Source organism: Macaca thibetana, chromosome 16, assembly GCF_024542745.1.
Source record: "Macaca thibetana thibetana isolate TM-01 chromosome 16, ASM2454274v1, whole genome shotgun sequence".
NCBI lineage: Eukaryota > Metazoa > Chordata > Mammalia > Primates > Cercopithecidae > Macaca > Macaca thibetana.
In genome coordinates, this window is record NC_065593.1 from 18,999,986 (window position 1) to 19,025,833 (window position 25,848).

The 25,848-nt window shown below is 45.2% G+C and overlaps 2 protein-coding genes across 5 annotated transcripts in view; one reads left to right on the plus strand and one right to left on the minus strand.

The window, feature by feature from the left end:
* The window catches only part of SRR (serine racemase), a 28,207-nt gene extending 22,100 nt beyond the window's left edge, over positions 1–6,107 (minus strand). For 2 of the 3 annotated variants that reach the window (XM_050763577.1, XM_050763575.1), the window contains exon 1: positions 1,117–3,481. In XM_050763577.1, coding sequence (XP_050619534.1) covers positions 1,117–1,190 — 74 coding nt within the window. In that variant the 5' untranslated portion in view covers positions 1,191–3,481. Of the gene's footprint in view, positions 1–1,116; positions 3,482–6,020 lie in introns of those variants that run through there. The other variant, XM_050763576.1, reaches the window with a different exon arrangement.
* An 85-nt stretch (positions 6,108–6,192) lies between these two features.
* Positions 6,193–25,848, plus strand: part of SMG6 (SMG6 nonsense mediated mRNA decay factor) — a 244,460-nt gene continuing 224,804 nt past the window's right edge. The window contains exons 1-6 of one of the 2 annotated variants that reach the window (XM_050763507.1): positions 6,193–6,405; positions 9,519–11,277; positions 11,819–12,011; positions 12,506–12,616; positions 17,175–17,281; positions 17,537–17,615. In XM_050763507.1, the coding sequence (XP_050619464.1) occupies positions 6,318–6,405; positions 9,519–11,277; positions 11,819–12,011; positions 12,506–12,616; positions 17,175–17,281; positions 17,537–17,615 (2,337 nt within the window). In that variant the 5' untranslated portion in view covers positions 6,193–6,317. Of the gene's footprint in view, positions 6,406–8,453; positions 8,928–9,518; positions 11,278–11,818; positions 12,012–12,505; positions 12,617–17,174; positions 17,282–17,536; positions 17,616–25,848 lie in introns of those variants that run through there. The other variant, XM_050763508.1, reaches the window with a different exon arrangement.

Consider the following 25,848-nt stretch of genomic DNA (forward strand, 5'->3'; position numbering starts at 1 on the left):
TCCCAAAGTGCTGGGATTACAGGCGTGAGCCACCGTGCCCAGCCGACTCAATATTTTTTAATGTCAATTATGCCCCCTCGGCTGGGCACAGTGGCAGGAAGATTGCTTAAACCCAAGAGTTCAAGGCTGCCGTGAGTTATGATTGCACCACTGCAAAAGCAAGACCCTGTCTATTAAAAAACAAAACAAAACAAAAAAAAACAAGAGAGCAAAAAATAGTTGGCTGGGCGTGGTGGCTCATGCCTGTAATCCCAGCACTTTTGGAGGCCAAAGCGAGTGGATTACCTGAGGTCAGGAGTTCGAGACCAGAATGACTAACATGGTGAAATCCCATCTCCATTAAAAAAGCAAAAATTAGTGGGAGTGGTGGCATGTGCCTGTAGTCCCAGGTACTAGGGAGGCTGAGGCAGAAAAATTGCTTGAACCTGGAAGGCAAAGGTTGCAGTGAGCCGAGATAGTTCCACTGCACTCCAGCCTGGGCGACAAAGTGAGACTCTGTCTCAAAAAAACACAACAAAAAATCCCAAAAAACCATGCCAGGCCTGAAGACTCAATATTTTTATGAATAAATGTCAATTATGCCCCGTTGGCAGGGTGCAGTGGCTCATACCTGTAATCTCAGCACTTTAGGTGGCCAAGGCGGGTGGACTGCTTGAGCTCAGGAGTTCAAGACCAGCCTGGGCAACATGTTGAAACCCTGTCTCTACCAAACATACAAAAATTAGCTGTGCAGGTGGCAGGCGCCTGCAGTGGTAATTCTATGATAAACAGTATGGTACTTCCTCAAAAAATTGAACATCGAATCATCCTATGATCTAGCAACTCCATTCCTGCATGTAGACCCTGTCTCTCAATAACAACAAAACCCAAAATACAAAACACCCACTATCAAAAATGAGATATGTTTTGGAGGTTGTAAATAGTTAGTCCTCTTAGTTGCAAGTGATAGAACCTCAATCTGAACTACCTTAGTAGGCACAAGGTGAAGGTGTTGAGATTTACTAGCTTATGGAATCCATGAAGAGTTGAATAAACCGTTGTAATGGGAGGAATATGAAGCTTCAGGAACAAGTGGAACCAGAGATTTGAGAGTTTCCCAGACTCTTAGTCTCTCACCTCTGCTGCTTTCTGCATGTTGGCTTCTTTTTCACTGCAGGCGAGTTGGTTCCATATGGAACCAACTGACACATGGCTGCTGACAGCTCGTATGTTTTACATTTTATGGCTTCCACACTGGAGGCAAATATTCTTTCTCAGTTTCAGTTCAAAAAATTCTGGGTAAGGACTCTGGCCCATCTTGGCCCAGAACCAGTGGCCAGGGTATGAGGTCATTTAAGACAACAGTATGCAATAGTCAGAAGTATTTACATAAACATGAAAAAGAAACAGAATGAGATCTGTAACACAGTATCAGTTAGGTACATTTAAAACACATACATACATAAAATAACATTACATATTACTGAAAGATACATGTACATTCAAAGACATATATCAAACACATTGGAGTGACTACCTAAGGAGGGAGAGAAAGAACATGAGTGGAAACTGGAATGAAGAGAAAAAAGATAAAATGAGAAAGGCCTTGTTAATGACAGTGTGGATAAATGAGTATGACTGGCTCAATTCCCTGCACCTGAGGGGAAAATAGCAAAATAAAGGAGTGATGGAGGAAAGAAAACAAAGAAAAGAAAAAGTTTTTTTGAGTGGGAGTAAGGGGCATTTTCCAAGTGAAAATAAAGGGGAGAATGCTGGGGAGATGATTCCATACATGTTCATTCCAGGAACAGAAGAGACATATCCTGATAGTGGATTGAATGGGGGACAGAGGTGTGAAGAATAAATCCTGGGCCAGGTATGGTGGCTCACACCTGTATTCCCAACACTTTGGAAGGCCAAGGTGGGAAGATTGCCAGAGGCAAGGAGTTTGAGACCAGCCTGGGCAACACAGGGAAACCCTGACTCTACAAATTATTATTATTATTATTATTTTGAGATGGAGTTTCGCTCTTGTCGCCCAGGCTGGAGTGCAATGGCGCAATCAGGGCTCACTGCAACCTCCGCCTCCCGGATTCAAGCGATTCTCCTGCCTCAGCCTCCCAAGTAGCTGGGATTATAGGCATGTACCAGTACACCTGGGTAATGTTTTCTGTTTAGTAGGGATGGGGTTTCACCATGTTGGTCGGGCTGGTCTCAAACTCCTGACCTCAGGTGATCCACCTGCCTCAGGCTCCTAAAGTGCTGGGATTACAGGTGTGAGCCATCACACCCAGCCAATTTTTTTTTTTTTTGAGATGGAGTCTCACTCTGTCGCCAGGCTGGAGTGCAGTGGTGTGATCTTGGCTCACTGCAACCTCTGCCTCTTAGGTTCAAGTGATTCTCCTGCCTTGGTCTCCCAAGTAGCTGGGATTACAGGCGCCCGCCACCATGTCCAGCTAGTTTTTATATTTTTAGTAGAGATGGGGTTTCACCATGTTGGCCAGGCTGGTCTCGAACTCCTGACCTCCAGTGATCTGCCCACCTTGGCCTCCTACAGTGCTGGGATTACAGGTGTGAGGCACCGGCTTGAATAGCTTGAACCCGGGAGGTGGAGGTTGCAGTGAGCCAAGATCGCGCCACTGCATTCCATTCTAGGTGACAGAGCGAGACTCCGCCTCAAAAAAAAAAAAAAGGGAATAGTAATAACTACTCTTAGCAGATCTTCGAGGTCTCAAGTAATGGCCCGCGGTGCTAGTCCGGCCCTAAAATTGTTGTTTTTTAAAAAAATTCCAAATACCTAGAATTTTTTGCTTAATTTGTGGCTATTCATTTCTAATTTTATTACTTTGTGCTCAGTAAAAACGACCTGTAGAATTTTTACTTTTAGAAACTGAATTCAGGGCTGGGCGCCGTGGCTCACGCCTGTAATCCCAGCACTTTAGGAGGTTGAGGCGGGTGGATCACCTGAGGTCAGGAGTCCGAGACCAGCCTGGTCAACATGGTGAAACCCCATCTCTACTAAAAATACAAAAAATTAGCCGGGCATGGTAGTGGGCACCTGTAATCCCAGCTACTCGGCAGGCTGAGGCAAGAGAATCGCTTGAAACCAGGAAGCAGGTTGAGGTGAGACAAGATTCTGCCACTGCACTCCAGCCTGGACAACAAGAGTGAAACTCCGTCTCAAACAACGAAAAACAAAAAACAAAAAAACTCAGCACCTTTCATTGTTAATCAGACCTAAATATGGTTGTCTTTCCTTTCATTTCTTTTTACCTGGTATTTCATGAATCCTTTAAATCTGAGAATTCAAAAATTTCCACCAACTTAGTAAATTTTCTTCTACTATTTGATTATTGCTCTTCTGCAGTCAGCTCTATTATCCCCTTCTGGAACTCATATTTAATTATTAATTTTTGGTACCCCTTCTCCATGTCTCCCATCTTTGTCTCTCAGTTTTTATCTATTACCTTTTCCTTCTGAGTTCAGGTAAATTTTTTTTTTTTTTTTTTTTTTTTTTTTTTGAGACGGAGTCTTGCTCTGTCACCCAGAGTGCTGGAGTGCAGTGGCCGGATCTCAGCCTCCCACTGCAAGCTCCGCCTCCCTAGGGTTTACGCCGTTAGCCGGGATCGTCTCTCGATCTCCAGCCTCGTGATCCGCCCGTCTCGAGCTGGGATTACAGGCTTGAGCCACCGGGACTTTAACAGGCGCCCGCCACCACTGTCGCCCTAAGGCTTTTTTTTTGTATTTTTTTTTTAGTAGAGACAGATTTTTTTTTTTTTTTTTTTTTTTTTTCACCGTGTTAGTGCAGTGGATCTCAGCTCACTGCTCTCGTCTCCCGGGTTCCCGCCATTCTCCTGCCTCAGCCTCCCGAGTAGCTGGGACTACAGGCGCCCGCCACCTCGCCCGGCTAGTTTTTTTGTATTTTTTAGTAGAGACGGGGTTTCACCGTGTTAGCCGGGATCGTCTCTCGATCTCCTGGCCTCGTGATCCGCCCGTCTCGGCCTCCCAAAGTGCTGGGATTACAGGCTTGAGCCACCGCGCCCGGCCAAATTTTCTTGAACTGGTTTAACTTTTGGCATATCTAATCTGCAGTTCACTGACACTGTTGCATTACATTGGCAGTGTCATTTGTCCTAAGAAAGTTTTCTTGTTTTCCATTATTTTTCCATCTTAAAAAAAAAAAAAAAATCATGCGATGGCCTCTCAAATTTCAATGTGAAACAGATTTTTTTTTTTTTTTTTTTTTTTTTTGAGACGGAGTCTCGCTTTGTCGCCCAGGCTGGAGTGCAGTGGCCGGATCTCAGCTCACTGCAAGCTCCGCCTCCCGGGTTCACGCCATTCTCCTGCCTCAGCCTCCCAAGTAGCTGGGACTACAGGCGTCCGCCACCACGCCCGGCTAATTTTTTGTATTTTTAGTAGAGACGGGGTTTCACTGTGTTAGCCAGGATGGTCTCGATCTCCTGACCTCGTGATCCGCCCGTCTCGGCCTCCCAAAGTGCTGGGATTACAGGCTTGAGCCACCGCGCCCGGCCGAAACAGATTATTTTTTAACACTTCTTCCTATTTCTCTCAAATCTGGTGGCAAAGGCTGTCATTTGCCCTGACCACTCAAATGATTCCTCTTCTGAACTGTTGGATCTTTTCATCCATCTACTGACTTTCTCCTTATGCTTAACTTTCTGGTGACAAAATGTCACGTAAAAGGAACTGAAGGAGTTCTGTCAGAGGCTGTTGCAATCCCTTCGGCTCAGACTAAGGAATAATTGGTAACTATTCTGTGATGGGTGTGTTCTAAAGGCCTCTGGGGCTGTGAAGGAGCAACAGGTGGAGGCAGGCAGCCTTGGGGAAGGGAGCTTCACCTCTGCACAGTTCTCCAAAAAAAGGTTCAAGTACCAGTCTTCTGGTCTAGTCAAATTTTAAAGATGGGAAATTAAAATGTCAACCTGAGATCCAGAGCAGTATTTTTTTTCAAGAATCCACAGTGACACAGAAACTCCCAAATTGACTTTTTTTTTTTTTTTTTTTTGAGGCGGAGTCTCGCTCTGTAGGAGACTCCTGGGCTGGAGCGCAGTGGTGCGATCTCGGCTCACTGCAGCCTCCGCCTCCCGGGTTCAAGGGTTCAAGCGATCCGCCCGTCTCAGCCTCCCGAGTCGCCGGGATTACAAGTCCCAAATCGACTTATATACCTCCTGATGTACTCCCTTCCACACGATTCCAGCTATATCGTATGTATTTTTTTAAAAGTCAGGGGGCGGCCGGGCACAGTGGCTCACGCCTGTCATCCCAGCACTTTGGGAGGCCGAGGCGGGTGGATCACCTGAAGTCAGGAGTTCGAGACCAGCCTAGTGAAACCCCGTCTCTACAAAAAATACAAAAATTGGCCGGGTTTGGCGTCGTGCACCTGTAATCCCAGCTGCTAGGGAGGCTGAGGCAGGAGAATCGCTTGAATCCAGGAGGCGGAGGTTGCAGTGAGCCGAGATTGCGCCACTGCACTCCAGCCTGGGCGACAGAGCGAGGCTCCGTCTCAAAAAAAAAAAAAAAAAAAAAAAAAAAAGAGGTTTTGGGGATGTGGCTTGCTGTCATGGAAAAGGCTCTGGTAGGTACTGATCCGCGGTGTCACCCTGGGCAATTTACTTCCGTTCTCTGGGATTCAGTTTCCTAATCTTAGAGAGGCTGAGGCGGGAGAATGGCGTGAACCCGGGAGACGGAGGCTGCAGTGAGCCGAGATCGCGCCACTGCACTCCAGCCTGGGCGACAGAGCGAGACTCCGCCTCAAAACAAAAAAAAAAAAAAAAAAAAAAAAGGAATAGTAATAACTACTCTTAGCAGATCTTCAAGGTCCCCAGTAATGGCCCGCGGGCTAGTCCGGGCCTGTGGCGGGCGAGCCCGGCCTAAGGTGTCCAGAGGAGCCCAGGCTGCGGGGTGTCTCTGTCAATCCGAGTCCCAGACTAGTACCAGCGTCCTCGGTGGCCACGACAGCAGCAACGGCAGCCACCGCCGCAAACGCCCGCCCGGCCAGGCAAGGCCCGGCCTCGCCTCACCTCAGCTCCCCGCCGCCGCGCCTCCAGCTCCAGCCTCCGCGAGCCTCCCCGGCCGCACCTCTGCGCACGCGCAGCGCCCGCCCGCCCCGCCCAGGCTCGCGCTCCGGTCCCGCCCCTCTGGAATCGGCGTTGGACGCTTTTTCTCCCAGCGCGGCCACCGTCGTTCGGCCAGGGAGGGCGGGAGGGGGCGGGGAAAGGCTGGGAGGTGGGCGAGCGCGCGCGCCGCCCGTCTGTGGTGGTTTCCTGGCTGCGCGCGGTGGTGGCGGAGTAGCTACGGCTGTAGCAGCAGACGCGAAGATGGCGGAAGGGCTGGAGCGTGTGCGGATCTCCGCGTCGGAGCTGCGCGGGATCCTGGCTACTCTGGCCCCGCAGGCCGGGAGTAGAGGTGAGTCGCGCCGCCCAGCTCCTGGGCCGGGCCTGCCCGCCCCGCCTCCCTCTCCTCCTCCCCTGCCTCCTCCCCGCTCGGCCCGCGGCTCCGGAGCCCCCGCCCCTTCCCCCGGCAGTAGGCGCTGGGGCCGCGGCGGACCCTCGCTGCCTTGCCTCTCCCGCGGGTCCGTGCGGGGTCGGGCTCGGCCAGTCCCGGCCGGCTCCGTGAGAGCATGGCCCGAATTCCTGCCTCCACCCTCTTTTTCGCCGCGAAGGTGACTGTTCCCCTTTGCCCCAGCCCTCTCAGACCCGCCCGCGGATTCCCAGGCGTCGGGAGACACGGAAAGGAGTGGGGTCTGGTGGAGGCCCCGGGCGTATCGCTCTCCAGGCCGCCCTCCGCGGGCCTGCCCCGGCCACCGCTTTAGCGTCGGAGAGAAGGATTTGGGGAGAAAGGTTTAACAGCCTGCGACTTCCTTGCTGAACTTTTCCCCCCCAAGACAGGCTTCCGAAAGCTGCGCCATTGGAGGGATCCGGGACCTCTGACTACTCGGGTTTGGCCCTGGCATGTGTGGGAGCAGTTTTTATTAGAGAGAATGCTCAGTTTGCAAGTTAATTTCGAGTCTCCAGCCACGTCAGGAAAGTAAGAAAGATTCTAAGTGTCTCACCTCCCCTGCGTTAGGCAATAGAGTTGTGTAGAATGCTAGCTGTGATAGGTGGCTTCTCTAGGTTTGCGGCCAGTCTGTGAAATTGGTTTTTGTTGATTAACAGAATTGGATGGTTAAGGCTGTTTTCTCCCGCTGCTCTAGAAAGTAGTAGGAAGAGCTCTCCCCATCCCTCCTCCCCCCCCACCAAGTTACAGAATGCCGAGGGTGAGGTATTCTTGGCTTAAACTGCTTTATCTTTGTGGATACTTCATGAACCTGTCTTTTAAACTTCTGAAAATAGTGAAGCACTTTCCTAAACCTGAGTCTCTTTTTTCAATAGTGAAGCACTATCCTAAACCTCAGTCTCTATTTTTCCCGTTTTGTTACATCTACAAAAAGTAAATGTACGTGCTAGAGCATATGATTCCTGTGGGCTTGTTTGCATTTATATTTAGAGAGCAATACTAGGATTAAAAACGTTTTTATTGTTATTATTTTTCGAGACGGAGCCTCGCTTTGTCGCCCAGGCTGGAGTACAGTGGCGCGATTTCGGCTCACTGCAACCTCCGCCTCCCGGGTTCACACCGCTCTCCTGACAGCCTCCGGAGTAGCTGGGACTACAGGCGCCCGCCACCATGCCCAGCTAATTTTTTGTATTTTTAGTAGAGACGGGGTTTCACCTTGTTAGCCAGGATGGTCTCGATCTCCTGACCTCGTGATCCACCCGCCTCCTGACCTCGTGATCCGCCTCTCTCGGCCTCCCAAAGTGCTGGGATTACAGGCATGAGTCGCCGCGCCCGGTCTATTGTTATTATTTTTTTGAGGTAGGATCTCACTCTTTTGTCCAGGCTGGAGTGCAGTGGAGGGATCTCAGCTCACGGTAGCCTCCACCTCCTGTGCTCAAGTGATCCTCCCACCTTAGCCTTCCCAGTAGCTGGAATTACAGACCTGCACCACAACACCTGGCTATTTTTTGTATGTTTTATAGAGACAGGGTTTTGCCATGTTGCCCACACTGATCTTGAACTCCTGGCCTCAAGCAGCCCTCCCGCCTCAGCCTCCCAAAGTGCTGGGATTATAGGCGTGAGCCACTGCACCTGGCCTATGCTTGGATTTTATATAGCATTCCATTTGTGTACTTGATAACATTCTCACGAATTCTGTCACTTTTCCACTGAAATGTTTAGTGGTTACTTTTGACAATGGTAATAGATACTTAAAAAAAAAATCCAGATACTTGCTTGTTATATTTGTCATCTTGTTATACTTGCTGTTCAGTAAGTTCATGGAGCTCAGAGAGTGGTTTCTTTTTTTTTTTTTTTTTTTTTTGAGATGGAGTCTCTCGCTCTGTCGCCCAGCCTACAGTGCAGTGGCGTGATCTGGGCTCACTGCAAGCTCCACCTCCCAGGCTCACGCCATACTCCTGCCTCAGCCTCCCAAGTAGCTGGGACTACAGGCACTCGCCACCATGCCCGGCTAATTTTTTGTGTTATTAGTAGAGATGGGGTTTCACCGTGTTAGCCAGGATGGTCTCAATCTCCTGACCTCGTGATCTGCCCGCCTTGGCCTCCCAAAGTGCTGGGAATACAGGTGTGAGCCACTGCTCCTGGCCGAGAGTGGTTTCTAAGGTCCTGTATTATTCTTCATTCTTGAGTTCCCAGTTCTTGGTATTTTGAGAGTATGTCACAATCTTTCCATCAGCATCCAGGGAAAGTTCCCTTATGGAACTTTTTTCTAATCATAATTCCATCATCACAGTAGCAGTTAGTGTCAGTGTTCTAGTACGATCGTCTGAGCAGTAGTTTGGTAACTCTGCGAGCTACTCTTGGTGAGTTGGTGAGGATGGGTGAAGTTGAAGAATGTGGAAGGAACTGCTTACTGTTTAATTTACCAGCAGGTATGTTATTTGGTAATTGGTATCCTGAAGAAGAGAATTGTCCCGGTCAAGTTTAAAGTCGAGAGTCGCATTTTTTTTCTCCAGAGATATCCAGGACTGATGATTGTTATAATACCCCCCTTTTTCTCCTTTTTTACTTTTTCCCCCTGCTGTTATGTTAGAAGAACTTAGCCACCCAGGAAAAAAGTTAAAGGCAGAAGAAAAAGCTGAGGTGGATTCACAGGCTCTATATGAAAAGGTTGTAGAGATCTTTTGTTCTGACAATAATGAGGTAGTTTGGGGTCTTGGATTTCTGAATATGACTGGGGTAACACATAAGGAGATGGGTTCCCCCATTTCCCTCACCCAAGTGTAGGTAGCACCAAAGCAATTAGGTCCTTAGCCTTGTGAATTGTTGAACAAGTGTTGTAAACCCAGAATTTCTGCTTCTACAGAAATGTCCTTCCTTGTCTACCAATATTAGCATTTGGATGTGTAATTCTTGCTTGACTTTTTTTTGTTACTTAACCAGAATGACAGTATTTCCCCCTCCTTCCTTCTTTATGCTTATCTTCTACCTTTCCCTCCCAAACTCTCTCCCCAACATAACAGAAAACATGAAGGAATTAAAGGAGGCCAGGCCACGCAAAGATAACAGGCGTCCAGATCTGGAAATTTATAAGCCTGGCCTTTCTCGGCTAAGGAACAAGCCCAAAATCAAGGAACCCTCTGGGAGTGAGGAATTCAAAGATGAAATCGTTAATGACCGAGATTCCTTTGCTGTTGAAAATGGTACTCAGCCCGTTAAAGATGTCTGTAAGGAACTGAACAACCAACAGCAGAATGGTCCTGTAGACCCAGAAAATAATCGGGGACAAGAATCCTTTCCTAGGACTGCTGGACAAGAGGATCGTAGTCTAAAAATTATCAAAAGAACAAAGAAACCAGACCTGCAGATCTATCAGCCTGGACGACGTTTGCAGACTGTTAGCAAAGAATCAGCTAGTCGGGTGGAGGAGGAAGAAATCCTCAACCAGGTAGAGCAACTGAGAGTAGAGGAAGATGAGTGTAGGGGAAATGCTGCGAAAGAGGAAGTTGTGAATAAACCAGACAGGGCTGAGACAGAAAAGAACCCAGGTGGTGACAGAGTAAGGGCTGCAAAGGGAGAAAAAGGAAAGAGAGTTGAAAAAGGGGAGGGGATGAGGAAAACCAATGATGACCCGGCCCAGGGGAAGCCAGGTTCTGCAAAGCGCTACTCCCGGTCAGACAAACGAAGGAATCGCTACCGCACGTGCAGTACCAGCTCAGCTGGCAGCAACAACAGCGCTGAGGGAGCTGGCCTGACTGATAATGGATGTCGCCGCCGCCGACAGGATAGGACCAAGGAGAGGCCACGACTGAAGAAGCAAGTGTCTGTGTCCTCAACCGATTCCTTAGATGAGGACAGAATTGATGAGCCTGATGGATTAGGACCCAGGAGAAGTTCAGAAAGGAAGAAACATTTAGAAAGAAACTGGTCTGGCCGTGGGGAGGGTGAGCAGAAAAGCAATGGTAAAGAAAATCGAGGCACTCTTCGTGTCACTTTTGATGCGGAAGCCATGAACAAAGAGTCTCCCGTGGTGAAGTCAGCCAGGGATGATGTGGATAGAGGAAAGCCTGACAAAGGCTTCAGCAGTGGGGGCAAAGGCTCTGAGAAGCAGGAGTCCAAAAACCCGAAACAAGAACTTCGGGGTCGTGGTCGTGGCATTCTGATTCTGCCTGCCCATACCACCCTATCTGTCAGTTCAGCAGGCTCTCCAGAGTCCGCACCTTCGGGGCCTCGGCTTTTGTTTGGATCTGGTGGTAAGGGACCTCGGAGTTGGGGCCGTGGAGGCACCACACGCCGGTTGTGGGACCCCAACAATCCTGATCAGAAACCTGCTCTGAAGACTCAGGCGCCCCAGCTGCATTTCTTGGACACCGATGATGAAGTCAGTCCTACGTCTTGGGGTGACTCACGCCAGGCTCAAGCATCTTACTATAAGTTTCAAAACTCTGACAACCCCTATTATTACCCTCGGACACCAGGCCCTGCCTCCCAGTATCCCTATACGGGCTATAACCCTCTGCAGTACCCTGTGGGCCCTACAAATGGTGTGTACCCAGGGCCTTACTACCCAGGCTACCCGACTCCATCAGGACAGTATGTATGTAGCCCTCTACCTGCCAGCACCATGAGTCCCGAGGAGGTGGAGCAGCACATGAGGAACCTGCAGCAACAGGAGCTGCACAGGCTTCTCCGGGTGGCTGACAACCAGGAGCTGCAGCTCAGCAACCTGCTCTCCAGGGACCGCATCAGTCCGGAGGGCCTGGAGAAGATGGCGCAACTCAGGTATGATGTGTTCTATTCTGGCTGGAGGGAAATGGGGATCAGCTGGAGGTGTATAGATTCCTATGGCTGAGGAAGGTAGAAACTTTTTAGCTGAGCTGCTGGGTATTATCTCCTTTTCCCTTTGTAAGGGAAGGACAGTTGGAAACAGAACAGAAGTTTTATTTTCTAGTCTTAGAAAAGATTATGCATCCTACTTTTTCTTTAAGAAAAAATTATCTTTAAGGGATCATGGAATCTTGAAATGTAAAAAGACTTTCTAGAATGCCAAGAAATGAACAGCATATAGCTTGCAGTGAAGATCTTACTTCAGTTGTTAAATTTAGGTGAAGACATATGGGAAAAAACTATTTTCCTAGACACAAGTATCTTTAGAATGACGTTCTGCTCTGCAGACTGGAAACCAGAGAGAGTAGTATGCCTACCTGGTCACAGTTTTGATTTCCTGCCAAGGGAGGTGGTTAATTTGCTGGAATCTCAAAACTTGGGTCTAGCCCTTTCCATGGTGTATTTGGAGCTGGAAGTTGCATGTATTTTATTCCAGAGCTGAACTGCTGCAGCTATATGAGCGCTGTATTCTATTAGATATTGAGTTCTCTGATAATCAGAATGTGGATCAGATCCTGTGGAAGAATGCTTTCTATCAGGTGATTGAGAAGTTCAGGCAACTTGTCAAGGATCCGAATGTTGAGAACCCAGAACAGATTCGGAACAGACTTTTGGAGCTCTTGGATGAGGTAAACTGTCATCTTTTTGTCCTTGGGGTAAAGGCTTCAGCATTCTGTAGTTATGGTGGATTTTTACTACCTGAAATACCGTCTTTTAGAACAGAATATCGACAAAAAAACTATGCCCTTTTCTTGGGTTCTGAGCCTACACTACTCCAGTTGCTTCCTTGGGACCGTGAATTACTGACAATTGGAGTTTTGAGGTTGAAAGCTTTCTGAATGCCTTGGCCTAAAAGAGAGAGAATGAGAATGTGTATATACGTGTTTGTGTTTGTGTGGAGAGAGAGAGTGTGTGTGTGTTCATGTGTTCATATCTTTGAAGAAGGCTTAGACTGAATTTGTCCTGCGCTCAAATTGGTGGCCACTAAATATTGTGCATGTCTCCCTTTTCATAGGATGTCTGAACATTAGCAGAACTGTGAAAGGGTTGTCTGCCCCGGTTTTTGGTGGATAGGTTGGATCAGAATAGGTTAATTCAGTAATTTCTTTTTTTCTTTTTATAGGGTAGTGACTTCTTTGATAGTTTGCTTCAGAAGCTGCAGGTTACTTACAAGTTCAAACTGGAAGACTACATGGATGGTCTTGCCATTCGCAGCAAGCCATTACGCAAGACAGTAAGCTACCTTCTTTATTTATCTTAAAATTTTCATTCATTTAGTAAGCATTTATCTAGTGTTATGTGCTAGAGACTCTACTGGATGTTGAGGATAAAAGAATGAAAGGTATAGTTCAGTGCGGGGCAGATAGATTAAACCAACAGTTGTGGTGTCATGTGTACTATGGTAGTGGCATATAGCAGTGCTCCCCAGCCTGCCTTCTTTCTTTATTTTATTTTTTTCCCTTTTTTGAGATGGAGTTTCATTCTTGCCACCCAGGCTGGAGCGCAGTGGTGTGATCTCGGCTCACTGCAACCTTCAACCTCTGCCTCTCAGATTTAAGCAGTTCTCCTGTGTCAGTCTCCCGAGTAGCTGGGATTACAGGTGCCCACCGCCAAGCCTGGCTAATTTTTGTATGTTTTGTAGGATGGGGTTTCATCATGTTGCCCAGGCTGGTCTTGAACTTTTGACCTTTGGTGATCCACCCACCTCAGCCTCCCAAAGTGCTGAGATTGCAGGCATGAGCCACTAGGCCTGGCCAATCTCTAGCCTTTTTGGCACTAGGGACTGGTTTCGTGGAAGACAGTTTTTCCATGGACGGGGATGTGGGTGCATTAGATTCTCATAAAGAGTGCATAGCCTAAGTCCCTCACATGCTTAGTTCGCAATAGGGTTTGCGCACCTGTGAGACCTAATACCACCGCTGATCTGACAGGAGGTAGGGTTCAGGTGGTGTGGCTGGTAGTCCAGGGGAGTGGCTGTAAAGGAAGAGATTGGTTCAGGTTTGGATATGTTTATGTGCTAGCCCGCCGACCGCTCAGACCAGAGACTGATACCAGTCCACAGTCTGAGGGTTGGGGACCCCGGTATAGAGTGTTGAAGGGCCATAGAGAGCAGTGAATCTAACTTAGCCTGGTGGGGCCAAGGAAGGCTTCATGGAGATTGTCAAGCTGAGTTTTGAAACATGACTAGGGGTTTGCAGATGGGAGGAGCAGTTTAGATAGAGGGTCCAGCAAAAGAGAAACAGGCATTGTTGGGAAAGTACAGGAAGTTCAGTGTGCTGGTGTTTGTAGTGTGGAGGGGCTATTGCAGGTGGAAGAGCTAACGAAGGGGGAAGTGACTAGGTCATAAGCTCTCATCTGCTGTGCCAAAGAGTTTGGACTTCATTCTGAAAGCTCCGGGGAACCATTAATTGCTTTTTTAGTAAATGGATAAGGTAGGTTTTTTCTTAGAACCGGTCACTTGGGCAGATTGGTGAGTTTGGATGGGAGTTGGAGGAGAGTGGAGATAGAGGAGTCAGGTTGTAGGTCTGAACTCAGAGGTCGTGGAGATGGGAAAGAGAAGACAGATTGGAAAGAAAAGAAATAGAATGGAAGTGTTGACTGATTTGGTATGAGGGATGGATGAGATTGGAGGCGTGGAGAGTCTGAATCATCTCCCAGCTGGTAGTCCAGGGGAGTGGCTGTAAAGGAAGAGATTGATTCAGGTTTGGATATGCTTAGGTGGAAGTGTGTGTGTTGCAGGAACTTGAACAAATGAATATTGTGGTCTCTCTGGAGGTCAGGAGAAAGCTGGGCTGGTGTTACAGATCATGAGTCATCATGATATAGGTGGTGGTTGAGGCGAAAGTTGGGGTACTGGGAAGACTGGCAAGAGATGGGGGTTACATTTCAAGGTGGGGGTAGGTAAAATTGTCAGGTGCAATGGAGCTGTCAAATGATAAGATGACTAAAAAGTGTCCATTGGATTGGATGAACTTATCAAGAGTTAATTTAGTTGGGGAGACTGGAAGCTAGATTGTAGCGAAGAGAGATAAAGCAGTAGAGATTGCGAGAGAGTAATATAGACCATTCTTTTAAGCATCTTGGCTGTGAAGGCAAGGAGGGAAGACAGCTGAAAGAACATAGGGTTCTAAGAGAAGATTTTTTTCTTCTTTGTTTTTCATTTTTTTTTTTTTCCTTCTGTACCATGCCTGGCCAGTTTTTGTTTTAAGATGGGAAACTTGAGCATATTTAGGAAGAGGTTAGAGATTCATTACAGAAAGCAGTGTGATTTATGGAGCAGAGGCTTCCTCTTGCCTTTTTGCTCCTTATGATAAATTACTACATACAAGCTTTCTTACTGATGGACAAATGTTTTTAGCTGGGCGCAGTGGCTCACTCCTTAATCCCAGCCCTTTGGGAGGCCAAGGCAGGCAGATCACCTGAGGTCAGGAGTTTGACATGAGCCTGGCCCAACATGGCAAAACCCCATCTCTACTAAAAATTCAAGAATTAGCCAGGTGTGGTGGTGCATGCCTATAGTGCCAGCTACTCAGGAGGCTGAGACAGGGGAATCGCTTAAACCCAGGAGGCAGTGGTTGCAGTGAGCCAAGACTGCGTTATTGCACTCTAGCCTGGGCAACAAAGTGAGACTCTATCGCAAAAAAAAAAAAAAAAAAAAAAAAAAAAAAAAGTGTTTATTGAGTTCCTCTTATATGCTTGGTGGCATTTTAGGCAGAGGCAATTCAGTGCAGATTGAAAAAAATTTAAAACGTGCTCCTGTTTCTTGGAGTTTAGTGTTTGATTGGGGGTGAGTGCAGACTGACTTTCACCAAGGATGTTGGGGGTGTATACTGTAAAGGATTAACCTAGTTTTAAAGAATCCTGGGAGACTGAGAAAGTCATAGTTAAACTAAGACTGAAGGCTGAAAACATCAGCCAGGTGAAGGTGTAGGTGAAAATGCAAGGAGAGGAGCATTCTAGGGGAAGAGGACAATGTACTTAAAGGCCCTGAAGTGGAAAACAGCACGGTGTGTTAGGGGAACTGAGGAGTCTGTCTGACTGAGGTACAGAGAGTGACCGGGAATGTGGTGCTGATGAAGTAAGCAGGGGCTCAATTGTCCAGGACTTCATGCTGAGGATGAAGAGCCTTTGAAAGAATTTTTTTGTTTTTTTGGAGACCGAGTCTTGCTCTGTCGCCCAGGCTGGAGTGGAGTGGCGTGATCTTGGCTTACTGCAGGCTCCGCCTCCTGGGTTCAGCCATTCTCCTGCCTCAGCCTCCCGAGTAGCTGGGACTATAGGCACCCGCCACCACGCCTGGCTAATTTTTTGTATTTTTAGTAGAGTCAGGGTTTCACCGTGTTAGCCAGGATGGTCTCGATCTCCTTACCTCGTGATCTGCCTGCCTTGGCCTCCTGAAGTGCTGAGATTACAGGCGTGAGCCACCGCACCTGGCCAAAATAATTTTTGTTTTGTTTTTCTCTCTTACCAAGATGACAAAGTGGATGTAGTATGGAGGCATAATCAGTTCTCTTTGTGCTTTATCAGTTAAATACAGAGGATTCTTAACACCTTTGGGGATGTTCATTCATAGAATTTGTGGAATAGTTAGGACTTAGGGGATATGTGATATGTAGTGATATGTAACTTTGCTGAGGTACAAATTTGAGTTACATGCTAGGTAGGAGGTTAATGTACAGTAGCTAGTTTGCTTAGTGAGTGTGCCTTCCTGAGGGGTCAGTATCTCCTTCTCAATGAAGCTTTGCTCTTTGTTCAGTGGTATGTTAATTTCTTCCGTGTGCAGTGGAGTGGATTATATTGTGTGCTGTGAAGTGGTGTTCCTTAGGGAGATATTTTGGTGGGTACATGTCTTGGGATTGGTTTACTCTGTTTTCTGAATGACAGATGCCAAGCCTATCAGTGAGAAAACATATAGTACTGCACAGTGTGGCATGTTGTTAATGTTTGATAAAACGATTCATTGTTTTAGGGGAAGGTAATATAATGCCGTGGTACAATTCTGTGATATTAACAGTTTGAAGAAAGACTGTAATGATGGCAAAAAAAGAATAGGGTGGCTGGGCGTGATGGCTCACGCCTGTAATCCCAGCACTTTGGGAGGCTGAGGCAGGCAGATCACTTGAGGCCAGGAGTTTGAGACCAGCCTGGGCAACATGGTGAAATCCTGTCTCTATTAAAAATACAAAAATTAGCTGGGCATGGTGGTGCATGCCTGTCATCCCAGTACTCAGGAGGCTGAGGCACAAGAATCACTTGGGCTCAGGAGGTGGAGGTTGCAGTGAGCCGAGATCGTGCCACTATACTCCAGCCTGGGCAACAGAGTGAGACTCTGTCTCAGAAATTATTAGGGGGAGAAAAAAGAACAGAGTAAACAATTGTCTTCATATTTGTATGTCTCTTTACAGTTTATAAAATATTTTCACATTTATTTCCTCCAGCTACCCTATAGAGTAGTTATTTCTACATTCAGATGAAGAAACTGAGTCCCAGAGCATCTCAAAGACTTCCTTGAGATCAAACACTATTCCATAGAGTCAGGTCTCCTGACTACTAATATCGAAATGTTTTCTTTCATTTGCCTGGGACTCAAGAATCTTCCTTTATCTTTCTCAGTAAATTTTGTATCACACTGTTGACTGTCTTTTTGGTAGTCAGGTTTAGGCTGAAAACTTTATACTTTGTGGACTGCTAGTGCCTTACCAGTACTACATTGTCATTTTCACCCCATCCCTGTCCTTTGAGGGTTGAAGTTAGTGTTTCTTGGCTTTTCTACTAACTGATTGTTTTTCCTGAAGGTAAAGTATGCCTTGATCAGTGCCCAGCGATGTATGATATGCCAAGGAGATATTGCTAGGTACCGGGAGCAAGCCAATGATACCGCAAACTATGGGAAAGCACGCAGGTACTTTTACCTCCACTTCATTATTTCTCTTCCCTATGTGGCTCTAAGCTAAGCCTTACTAAGAGCACTAGGCCACTCGAGCTGCCTCCCATATGGGTGTTCTACAGGTGTCCCTATTGGTCCCTGTAGTCATGCCTTACCTCTCCAGGGTTACATCTAACACTGTACCTTATATCTTAAGTATTAGGGCTATCAGGATGAATTGGGAAAAAGCTAATCTGGAACTAGCATTTTCTTACTGTTTTTCTGTTCTAGTTGGTACCTGAAGGCCCAGCACATTGCTCCCAAGAATGGACGCCCCTATAACCAGTTGGCTTTGCTGGCAGTGTATACGGTAAGAAATCCTGTGGACAGGGGAAGTGCTTTGCAGGAGGTATCTTACAATATGGAGTTTGATAATATCAGTTCCTGGCGCTTCATTTCATCTCATCACTGTAGCCCAAAGAATATCCCCTCAAACTCCTTTCATTACAGTTACTCTCAGAATTAAGTTGTTAGGGATTCCTCACTTCACTTAACTCTGTGCTTTGTCTATCCACTTACCACTGCACTTAAATTCCTAAGGGAATGCTTATGCTCCAGCTAAATACCATTGTTTGTTTCTGACCAGAGCTTCTGCTCTGAATTTTGTCTTGATTCTCTTCCCTTTCTGTTGAACTAGACAACTCATTCTGTAAGAAAAATAAGGCTTACTTCTCTCCCTTAAAGTTTGCACCTAGCTCTAAGTAGTCGGATCTTTACTTCCTTTCCCCAGATCCTGTTACTTCTTTTAACTTTTTATCTAAGGTGCCTCCATAGCAGAAGCACAGTGAGCACCAGATTGTACTTCTCTAGGTCTAATCATTGTGCTCTCAATATGTCTCTAATGGAGAAGCAGGCCTTGGGAGCTGAGAGGGCTCCTAGGGAGAAAGCTGAATTCAAGGGGGAAAGTGGGGACCAGTGGTAGGTACCAGAGGTTCGATCATAAAAAGCAGATAAGATGCTCGTTTAGCAAGGAGAAAATTTTCTTTTTTTTTTTTTTTTTTTTTTTTTTTTTTAGAGGCAGGGTTTTGCTCTGTCACCCAGGCTGGAGTGCAGGTGATCCTCCTGCCTCCGCCTCCCGAGTAACTGGGACTACAGGCACACTCTACTGCACCCAGATAACAGAAAACGTTTTTCTGTAGAGACGGGGTATTGCTTTGTCTCTACAGGCTGGCCTCGAACGCCTGGGCCCAAGTGATCGTCCAGCCTCAGCCTCCCAAGAAAATTCTTTTTTTTTTTTTTTTTTTTTTTTTTTTTGAGACAGAGTCTTGCTCTGTCGCCCAGGCTGGGGTGCAGTGGCCGGATCTCAGCTCACTGCAAGCTCCGCCTCCCGGGTTTAGACCATTCTCCTGCCTCAGCCTCCCGAGTAGCTGGGACTACAGGCGCCCGCCACCTCGCCCGGCTAGTTTTTTGTATTTTTTAGTAGAGACGGGGTTTCACCGTGTTAGCCAGGATGGTCTCGATCTCCTGACCTCGTGATCCGCCCGTCTCGGCCTCCCAAAGTGCTGGGATTACAGGCTTGAGCCACCGCGCCCGGCCAAGAAAATTCTTAATAATTATGGGTTGAAATAGTTGATTAAGTAATGTGGTTTACTGAAACACTTCTTTCAGAATTTGTTGAATCTCTCTTTTCTGTTTTTACCTCTGTCTTATTCTCTGTGATGGGATTATGGGATTTTTTTCCCGCCCCTCTTTGCAGCATTATTTTTTCTTCCCCTTTTCTGTATATCTATCTTTTCCTCATTCCTTCATTGTAATCATTGAACAAAATGTTAATTAGAAAATACAATTAACCATCACCTTTATCTAGTGTCAGAACATTTTCATCACCCCAAAGGAGACCTCATACCTGTGCTTTCCATTCCTCCATCCCCTCAGCCGCTGACAACCACTCGTCTGATTTCTGTCTCTGTATCTGTACCTATTCTGGATGTCTCATGTAAATGGGATCATATAACGTATGACTTTTTGCAGTTCTCTAATGATACACGATGTTGAGCATCTTTTCATATGCTTCCCATCTACATATCTTATTCAGTGAGGTGTTCAGATCTTTTGCCCCAACCCCACTTTTTTGCCCATTTTTACAATTGACTTTTTTCCCTTGTTTAAGAGTTCTTTGTATATTTTAGTTACAAGTCCTTTATCAGGTATGTGTTTTGCGTCTGTTTTCTTCCAGACAGTGGCTTGTCTTCGCATTCTTCAGCAGTGTCTTTTGCAGAGCAGAAGTTTTAAATTTTAATGAAATCCATCTTATCAGTTATTTCTTTCATGGGTTATGCTTCTGGTGTTTTATTTAAGAAGTTGTCTTCAAACCCATGGCTAACTTAATGTTGTGTTACTTTCTAGGAGTTGTATAGTTTTATGTTTTACGTTTAGGTCTGTAATACATTTTGAGTTACTTTTTGTGAAGTGTAAGGCTCGTGTATAGATGTATTGATGTGGGTGGATATACAGTTGTTCTAGCACCATTTGTTGAAAAGACTATCCTTAAGGCCGGGCGCGGTGGCTCAAGCCTGTAATCCCAGCACTTTGGGAGGCCGAGACGGGCGGATCACGAGGTCAGGAGATCGAGACCATCCTGGCTAACACGGTGAAACCCCATCTCTACAAAAAAATACAAAAAAAAACTAGCCAGGCGAGGTGGCGAGCGCCTGTAGTCCCAGCTACTCGGGAGGCTGAGGCAGGAGAATGGTGTAAACCCGGGAGGCGGAGCTTGCAGTGAGCTGAGATCCGGCCACTGCACTCCAGCCTGGGTGACAGAGCGAGACTCCGTCTCAAAAAAAAAAAAAAAAAAAAAGAAATGACTATCCTTTCACCTTTGAATTGCCTTTGCTCCTTTGTCAAAGACCAGCTGACTATATTTGCATGAGTTTATTTCTGGCCTCTCTGTTCCCATTGATCTATTTGTCCTTTGCTTAGTACCACACTGTCTTGGTTCCTATAACTATTTATGTTTTGAAGTGCAGTAGTGTCAGTCTTCCACTTTTGTTTTTCAGTATTGTATTGGCTATTCTGGATCTTTTGCCTTCCCATGTAAACTTGAGAATCAGTTTGTTGATATCCACAAACCTAGTGCGTATTAAGTGATAACTCGTTGTGGTTTCTTGTTGGATTCTCCTAGCAACTAATGATGTGCATCTTTTCATGTGCTGATTTGCTGTTGGGAGACATATCTGTTCACTTTCATTGCTCATTGAGAAAAATTTTAATTATATATGTATATATATAAGTAATAATAATAATTATTATTTTTTTGAGATGAAGCCTCGCTCTGTTGTCCAGGCTGGAGTGCAGTGCTGTAGTTATCTCGACTTAGTGTAACCTCCACCTCCTGGGTTCAAGCTATTCTCCTGCCTCAGCCTCCAGGGTAGCTGGGATTACGGGTGCATACCACCACCCCCGCTATTTTTTTTTGTATTTTTAGTAGAGATGGGGTTTCACCATGTTGGTCAGGCTAGTCTTGAACTGCTGACCTCAAGTGATCCACCTACTTCAGCCTCACACTGGAATTATATGCGTGAGCCATCACACCTGGCAATTTTAATATTTTAATTGTAAAATACTCATAAAATTTATCCTCTTACCCATATATACATGTGTGTATATATATTTAAGAGATAGGATCGCACTCTGTCACCTAGGCTGTAGTGCAGTGACACAGTCATAGCTCACTGCAGTCTCGACCTCCTGGGTTCAGGTGATCCTCCTGCCTTAGCTTCCTGATTAGCTGAGACTACGGGCATACACCACCATATCCAGGTAATATTTTGATGTTTTGTATAGACAGGATCTCATTCCGTTGCCCAGGCAGGTCTTGGAACTCCTGGCCTCAAGTGATCCTCTTGCCTTGGCCTCCCAAACTGCTGAGATTACAGGCGTGAGCCATTGCTCCCAGTCACTTACTTTTTTTTTTTTTTGAGACAGGGTCTCACTTTGTCACCCAGGCTGGAATATGGTGGCATGACCTCAGCTTACTGTAGCCTTGACCTCCCAGGTTCAAGCTATTCTCCTGCCTCAGCCCCCCAAGTAGCTGCAGCTACAGGTGCCCGCCACCACACCTGGCTAATATTTGCATTTTTTGTAGAGATGGGGTTTCATCATGTTATCCAAGCTGGTCTCGAACTCCTGAGCTCCTCAGTGATCTGCCCACCTCAGCCTCTCAGAGTGCTAGGATACAGGTGTGAGCCACCAGCCCTGCCTATCTTACCCACTTTTTTTTTTTTTTTTTTTTTTGGAGAGAGGGTCTCTGTCACCCAGGCTGGAGTGCAGTGGCCTGATCTTGGCTCACTGCAACCACCCACTCCCAGGCTCAAGCGATCTTCCCACCGCAGCCTCCCGACCACAGGCACATGCCACCCCACTTGGCTAAATTTTTTGTGTTTATGGTAGAGATGGGGTTTCACTATGTTGCTCAGGCTGGTCTTGAACTCCTGACTTCAAGCTAGCCACCTGCCTCTGCCTCCCAAAGTGCTGGGATTACAGGCATGGGCCACCGCTCCCGGGCTGTCTTGCTCTTTTTCTTTTTTTGAGATGGAGTCTCACTCTGTGGCCCAGGCTGGAGTGCAGTGGCGTGATCTTGGCTCACTGCCACCTCCACCTCCCGGGTTCAAGTGATTCTCCTGTCTCAGCTTCCTAAGTAGCTGGGACCACAGGCTCATACCACCACGCCTGGCTAATTTTTGTATTTTTAATGGAGATGGGGTTTCGCCATGTTGGCCAGGCTGGTCTTGAACTCCAGACCTCAGGTGATCCACCCACCTCGGCCTCCAAAAGTGCTGGCATTACAGGCATGAGACACCGTGCCCGGCCTGTCTTACCCGTTTTTAAGTGTAGCTTCGGTAGCATTAAGTACATTCATGTTGTAGTGCAACCAGTCTCCAGAATGCTCTTCATTTTACAAAACTGAAGCTGCGTATCTATTAAATAACATCTTCCCCTTCTCTCTTCCCACAACCTCTGCAACTACCCTTCTGCTTTCTGTTACTATGAATTTGGCTACTCTAGGTACCTCATGTAAGTGGAATTATGCAGTATTTGTTCTTTTGTGACTGGGTTATTTCACTTAGCTTAGGTCCTCATGGTTCATCCATGTTGTAGCATGTGTCAGAATTTCCTCCTTTTGGAGGGTGAATTATATTTCATTGTGTATGTATACCACATTTTATATGTGCATTCACCCATTGGTGGATACTTGTATTGCTTCCATCTGTTGGCTATTGTGAATAATGCCACAGTGAACATGGGTGTTCAAATAAAATCTCTTCAAGATCCTGCTTCCAATTCTTCTGGGTATGTACCCAGAAAACGAATTACTAGATCATTTGGTAATTCTCATTTTAGTTTTTTAGAACAACCATATTGTTTTCCATAGCAGCTACACCATTTTATATTCCAACCTACAGCACGCAAGGCTTCTGATTTCTCCACTTTCTTGCCAACACTTATTTTCTACTTTTCTGATAGTAGCCATTGTAATGGTGGTGAGGTGATATCACATTATAGTTTTAATTTGTTTCCCTAATGATTAGCATTTTTTCATATGCACATTGGTCATTTGCATATCATATTTCCAGTCCTTTCTCCATTTAAAAATTGTTATTTTTTGTGTTGTCAAGATGTATGAGTTCTTTATATATTCTGGATGCTAGACCTTTATTAGATATATAATTTGCAAACATTTTCTTCCATTTTGTGGATTGTCTTTTCATTCTCTTGAGAATATCCTTTGATGCACAAGTGTTTTTTAATTTTGTTGAAGTCCAGTTTATCTTTTTTCTTTTGTTCCTTGCACTTTCGATGTCATAGCTATGAAACCATTACCAAATCCAAGGTTTAGAAAATTTACCTCTTTATTTTCTTCTAAGAGTTTTAGACTTTTACCTCTTATATTTACGTCTTTGATTAATTTTAGGTTAATTTTTATATATAGTATGAGGTAAAGGTCCAACTTCATTCTTTTACATGTGGTTATTACATTCTATCAGCACCATTTGTTGAAGAGACTGTTCTTTCTTCATTGAATAGTCTTGGTTCCCTTGTCAAAAGTCACTTTATATGTGGGTTTGTTTCTGAACTCTTAGTTTTCTTCCATTTTTTTATATGTCAGTCCTCATGCCAGTACCACAGCTGTTTTAGTTACTGTAGGTTTGTGGTGAGAAAAATTGGGAAATGTGAGTCCCCTAACTTTGTTTTTTATTTATTTATTTATTTTTTCCAAGACTGTTTTGGCCATTTGAGGTCCCTTGTAATTGCATATGGATTTTAGGATCAGCTTTTTCATTTTTGCAGAATCATTGGAATTTTGATAAGGATTGCATTGAATCTGTAGATTGCTTTGGGAAGTATTGCCATCTTCAAAATATTAAGCCTTCTAATTCATGAACACAGGGTGTCTTTTTATTTACTTCCTTCTTTAATTTCTGTTAACCCTGTGTATAATAAGTTTTGCACTTCCTTGGTTAAATATGTTCCTAAGTATATCATTCTTTTTGATGCTTTTGTAAAAAGAATTGTTTTCTTTTTTTCTCTCTTTCTCTGTTTTTTTTTTAAGACAGGGTCTCGGCCAGGTGGGTTGGCTCACATCTGTAATCCTAGCACTTTGGGAGGCTGAGGCGGGCAGATCACTTGAGGTCAGGAGCTCGAGACCAGCCTGGCCAACTTGGTGAAACCCCATCTTTACTAAAAATATAAAAATCAGCCAGTTGTGGCGGCACACACCTGTAGTCCCAGCTACTCGGGAGGCTGAGGTGGGAGAATTGCTCAAACCTGGGAGTTGGAGGTTGCAGTGAGCTGAAAGCGTACCATTGCGCTCCTGCCTAGACGACAGAGCGAGGCTTCGTCTCAAAAAAGAAAAAAAAAAAGAATGTCTTTCTATGTTGCCAAGGCTTGTCTTGAACTCCTGGCTTCAAGTGAGCCTCCTCCCTCTGCCTCCCAAAGTGCTAGGATTATAGGCCTGAGCCATTTTGCCCAGACAGAAATTGTTTTCTTAATTTCCTTTTTTCAGATTGCTCATTGCTAGTATATAGAAATGTAACTGAATTTTGTGTGTTGATCTAGTATGCTGCAACTGTGCTAAATTCCCTCAATGGCTTTTTGCCATTTGGATTAAATTTTCTTTTTCACAGACCTCTGACCTAGATTAGCACTTCCTTCAAGTTCTTTTCCTCTATCCCTCTTTTTTCTGTCTGTCTCCTCTTCGTTGTCTGTTAGCAACATTTTCCCAACTTTTCTGCCACTTCCAGTCAGTCAGTCATTCTTTCTCTTCCAATCAGTGAATCTCAGGTATTTATTAAGAACACAGCACATGTACAGTGCTTTGCTAGATGCCAGGAATGATAAAATATTGACTTGCTTTCTTCCCTGAAAAAAAAAATGTGTTGAGAAAACAAGTGAGATGTATAGACAGTGATACAAATTAGAGTTGATAACTGTGTAATTGATTGTTAGATGCACCATTATCTTCTGTCCACTGAGAAGAATGCTGCAAATTACAATAAGACACAACAATAGATACCGATTGTAAGTTGTATCTCTGTTTTGGAAATTTTTTAATATGAAAAAATATTTTGATAAAATACAGTCTCGAGTCAAGTGAGTAGGGTAGATAGAAATTAGTATGGATTGGAATAATAATAAAAACAGCTACCACTTAACTGTAATAGTGTGCCAAATATTCTGTTAAACTATATGCATTATATAAGTTTAATCTTTTTGGGAGACATATGTTGTAAACATCTCCATTTTGCAAGTAAGGAAGCTTCTCTAGGTTAACGTGCTTAGTGTCATACCTAACAAATGCAAGACCAATTTCAGACTCAGGCATTTGACCTTAGAACCTGTGCCTTTAGCCATGCCTGATGAATACAAGATAGGAGTTTTGAAGGATCAGTAGACGCTGGGGAGAGAGAGAAGCTAGTATTTTAAATGTATTTTGAAACAGTTATGGAAAACAGTGAAAATGTACATGAAGTTGGAGAAAAAGTGAGAAAGCCTTTTGGATATTCTTTCTACCTTTGTTTCAATGTTTTCCTTTTTCTTTCTGACCCACTTCCTTTTTCTTCTTCTTTTCCCTATTAATTGCTTATAAATAGACTTGCTGAATTTATTGAATAATATCCATAAAATGTTCAACTCAGCTACTAATTATTTATTTTAAAAAATTATCAATAACAATGACAACATCATTGATTAAGTACAGTTAAGTGTGAGACAGTGGCCAACTCTTCGTAAGCCTGAGGATACTCCTCCATTGGGTATTATTACTCCCACTGTAGTGTTGAGGATATGGAGCTCAGGAAGATTATTACATAATAATGTAATAACCTTGGAGACTTTTGTCCAAAGTCTCCAAGTCAACTCCTGGATTAGCCAGTATTTGGACCAAGGTCTGTCTGGCTTGTAATTTCGTGATTTCATTATACCATACTGACTGTCTGATAAGAATAGGAAATATAAAGTGAGTTGAACATCATACTTTCTCTAAGAACAAGTTGTAATTTCTGTTTTTTTTTTTTTTTTTTTTTTTTTTTTTGAGAGGGAGTCTG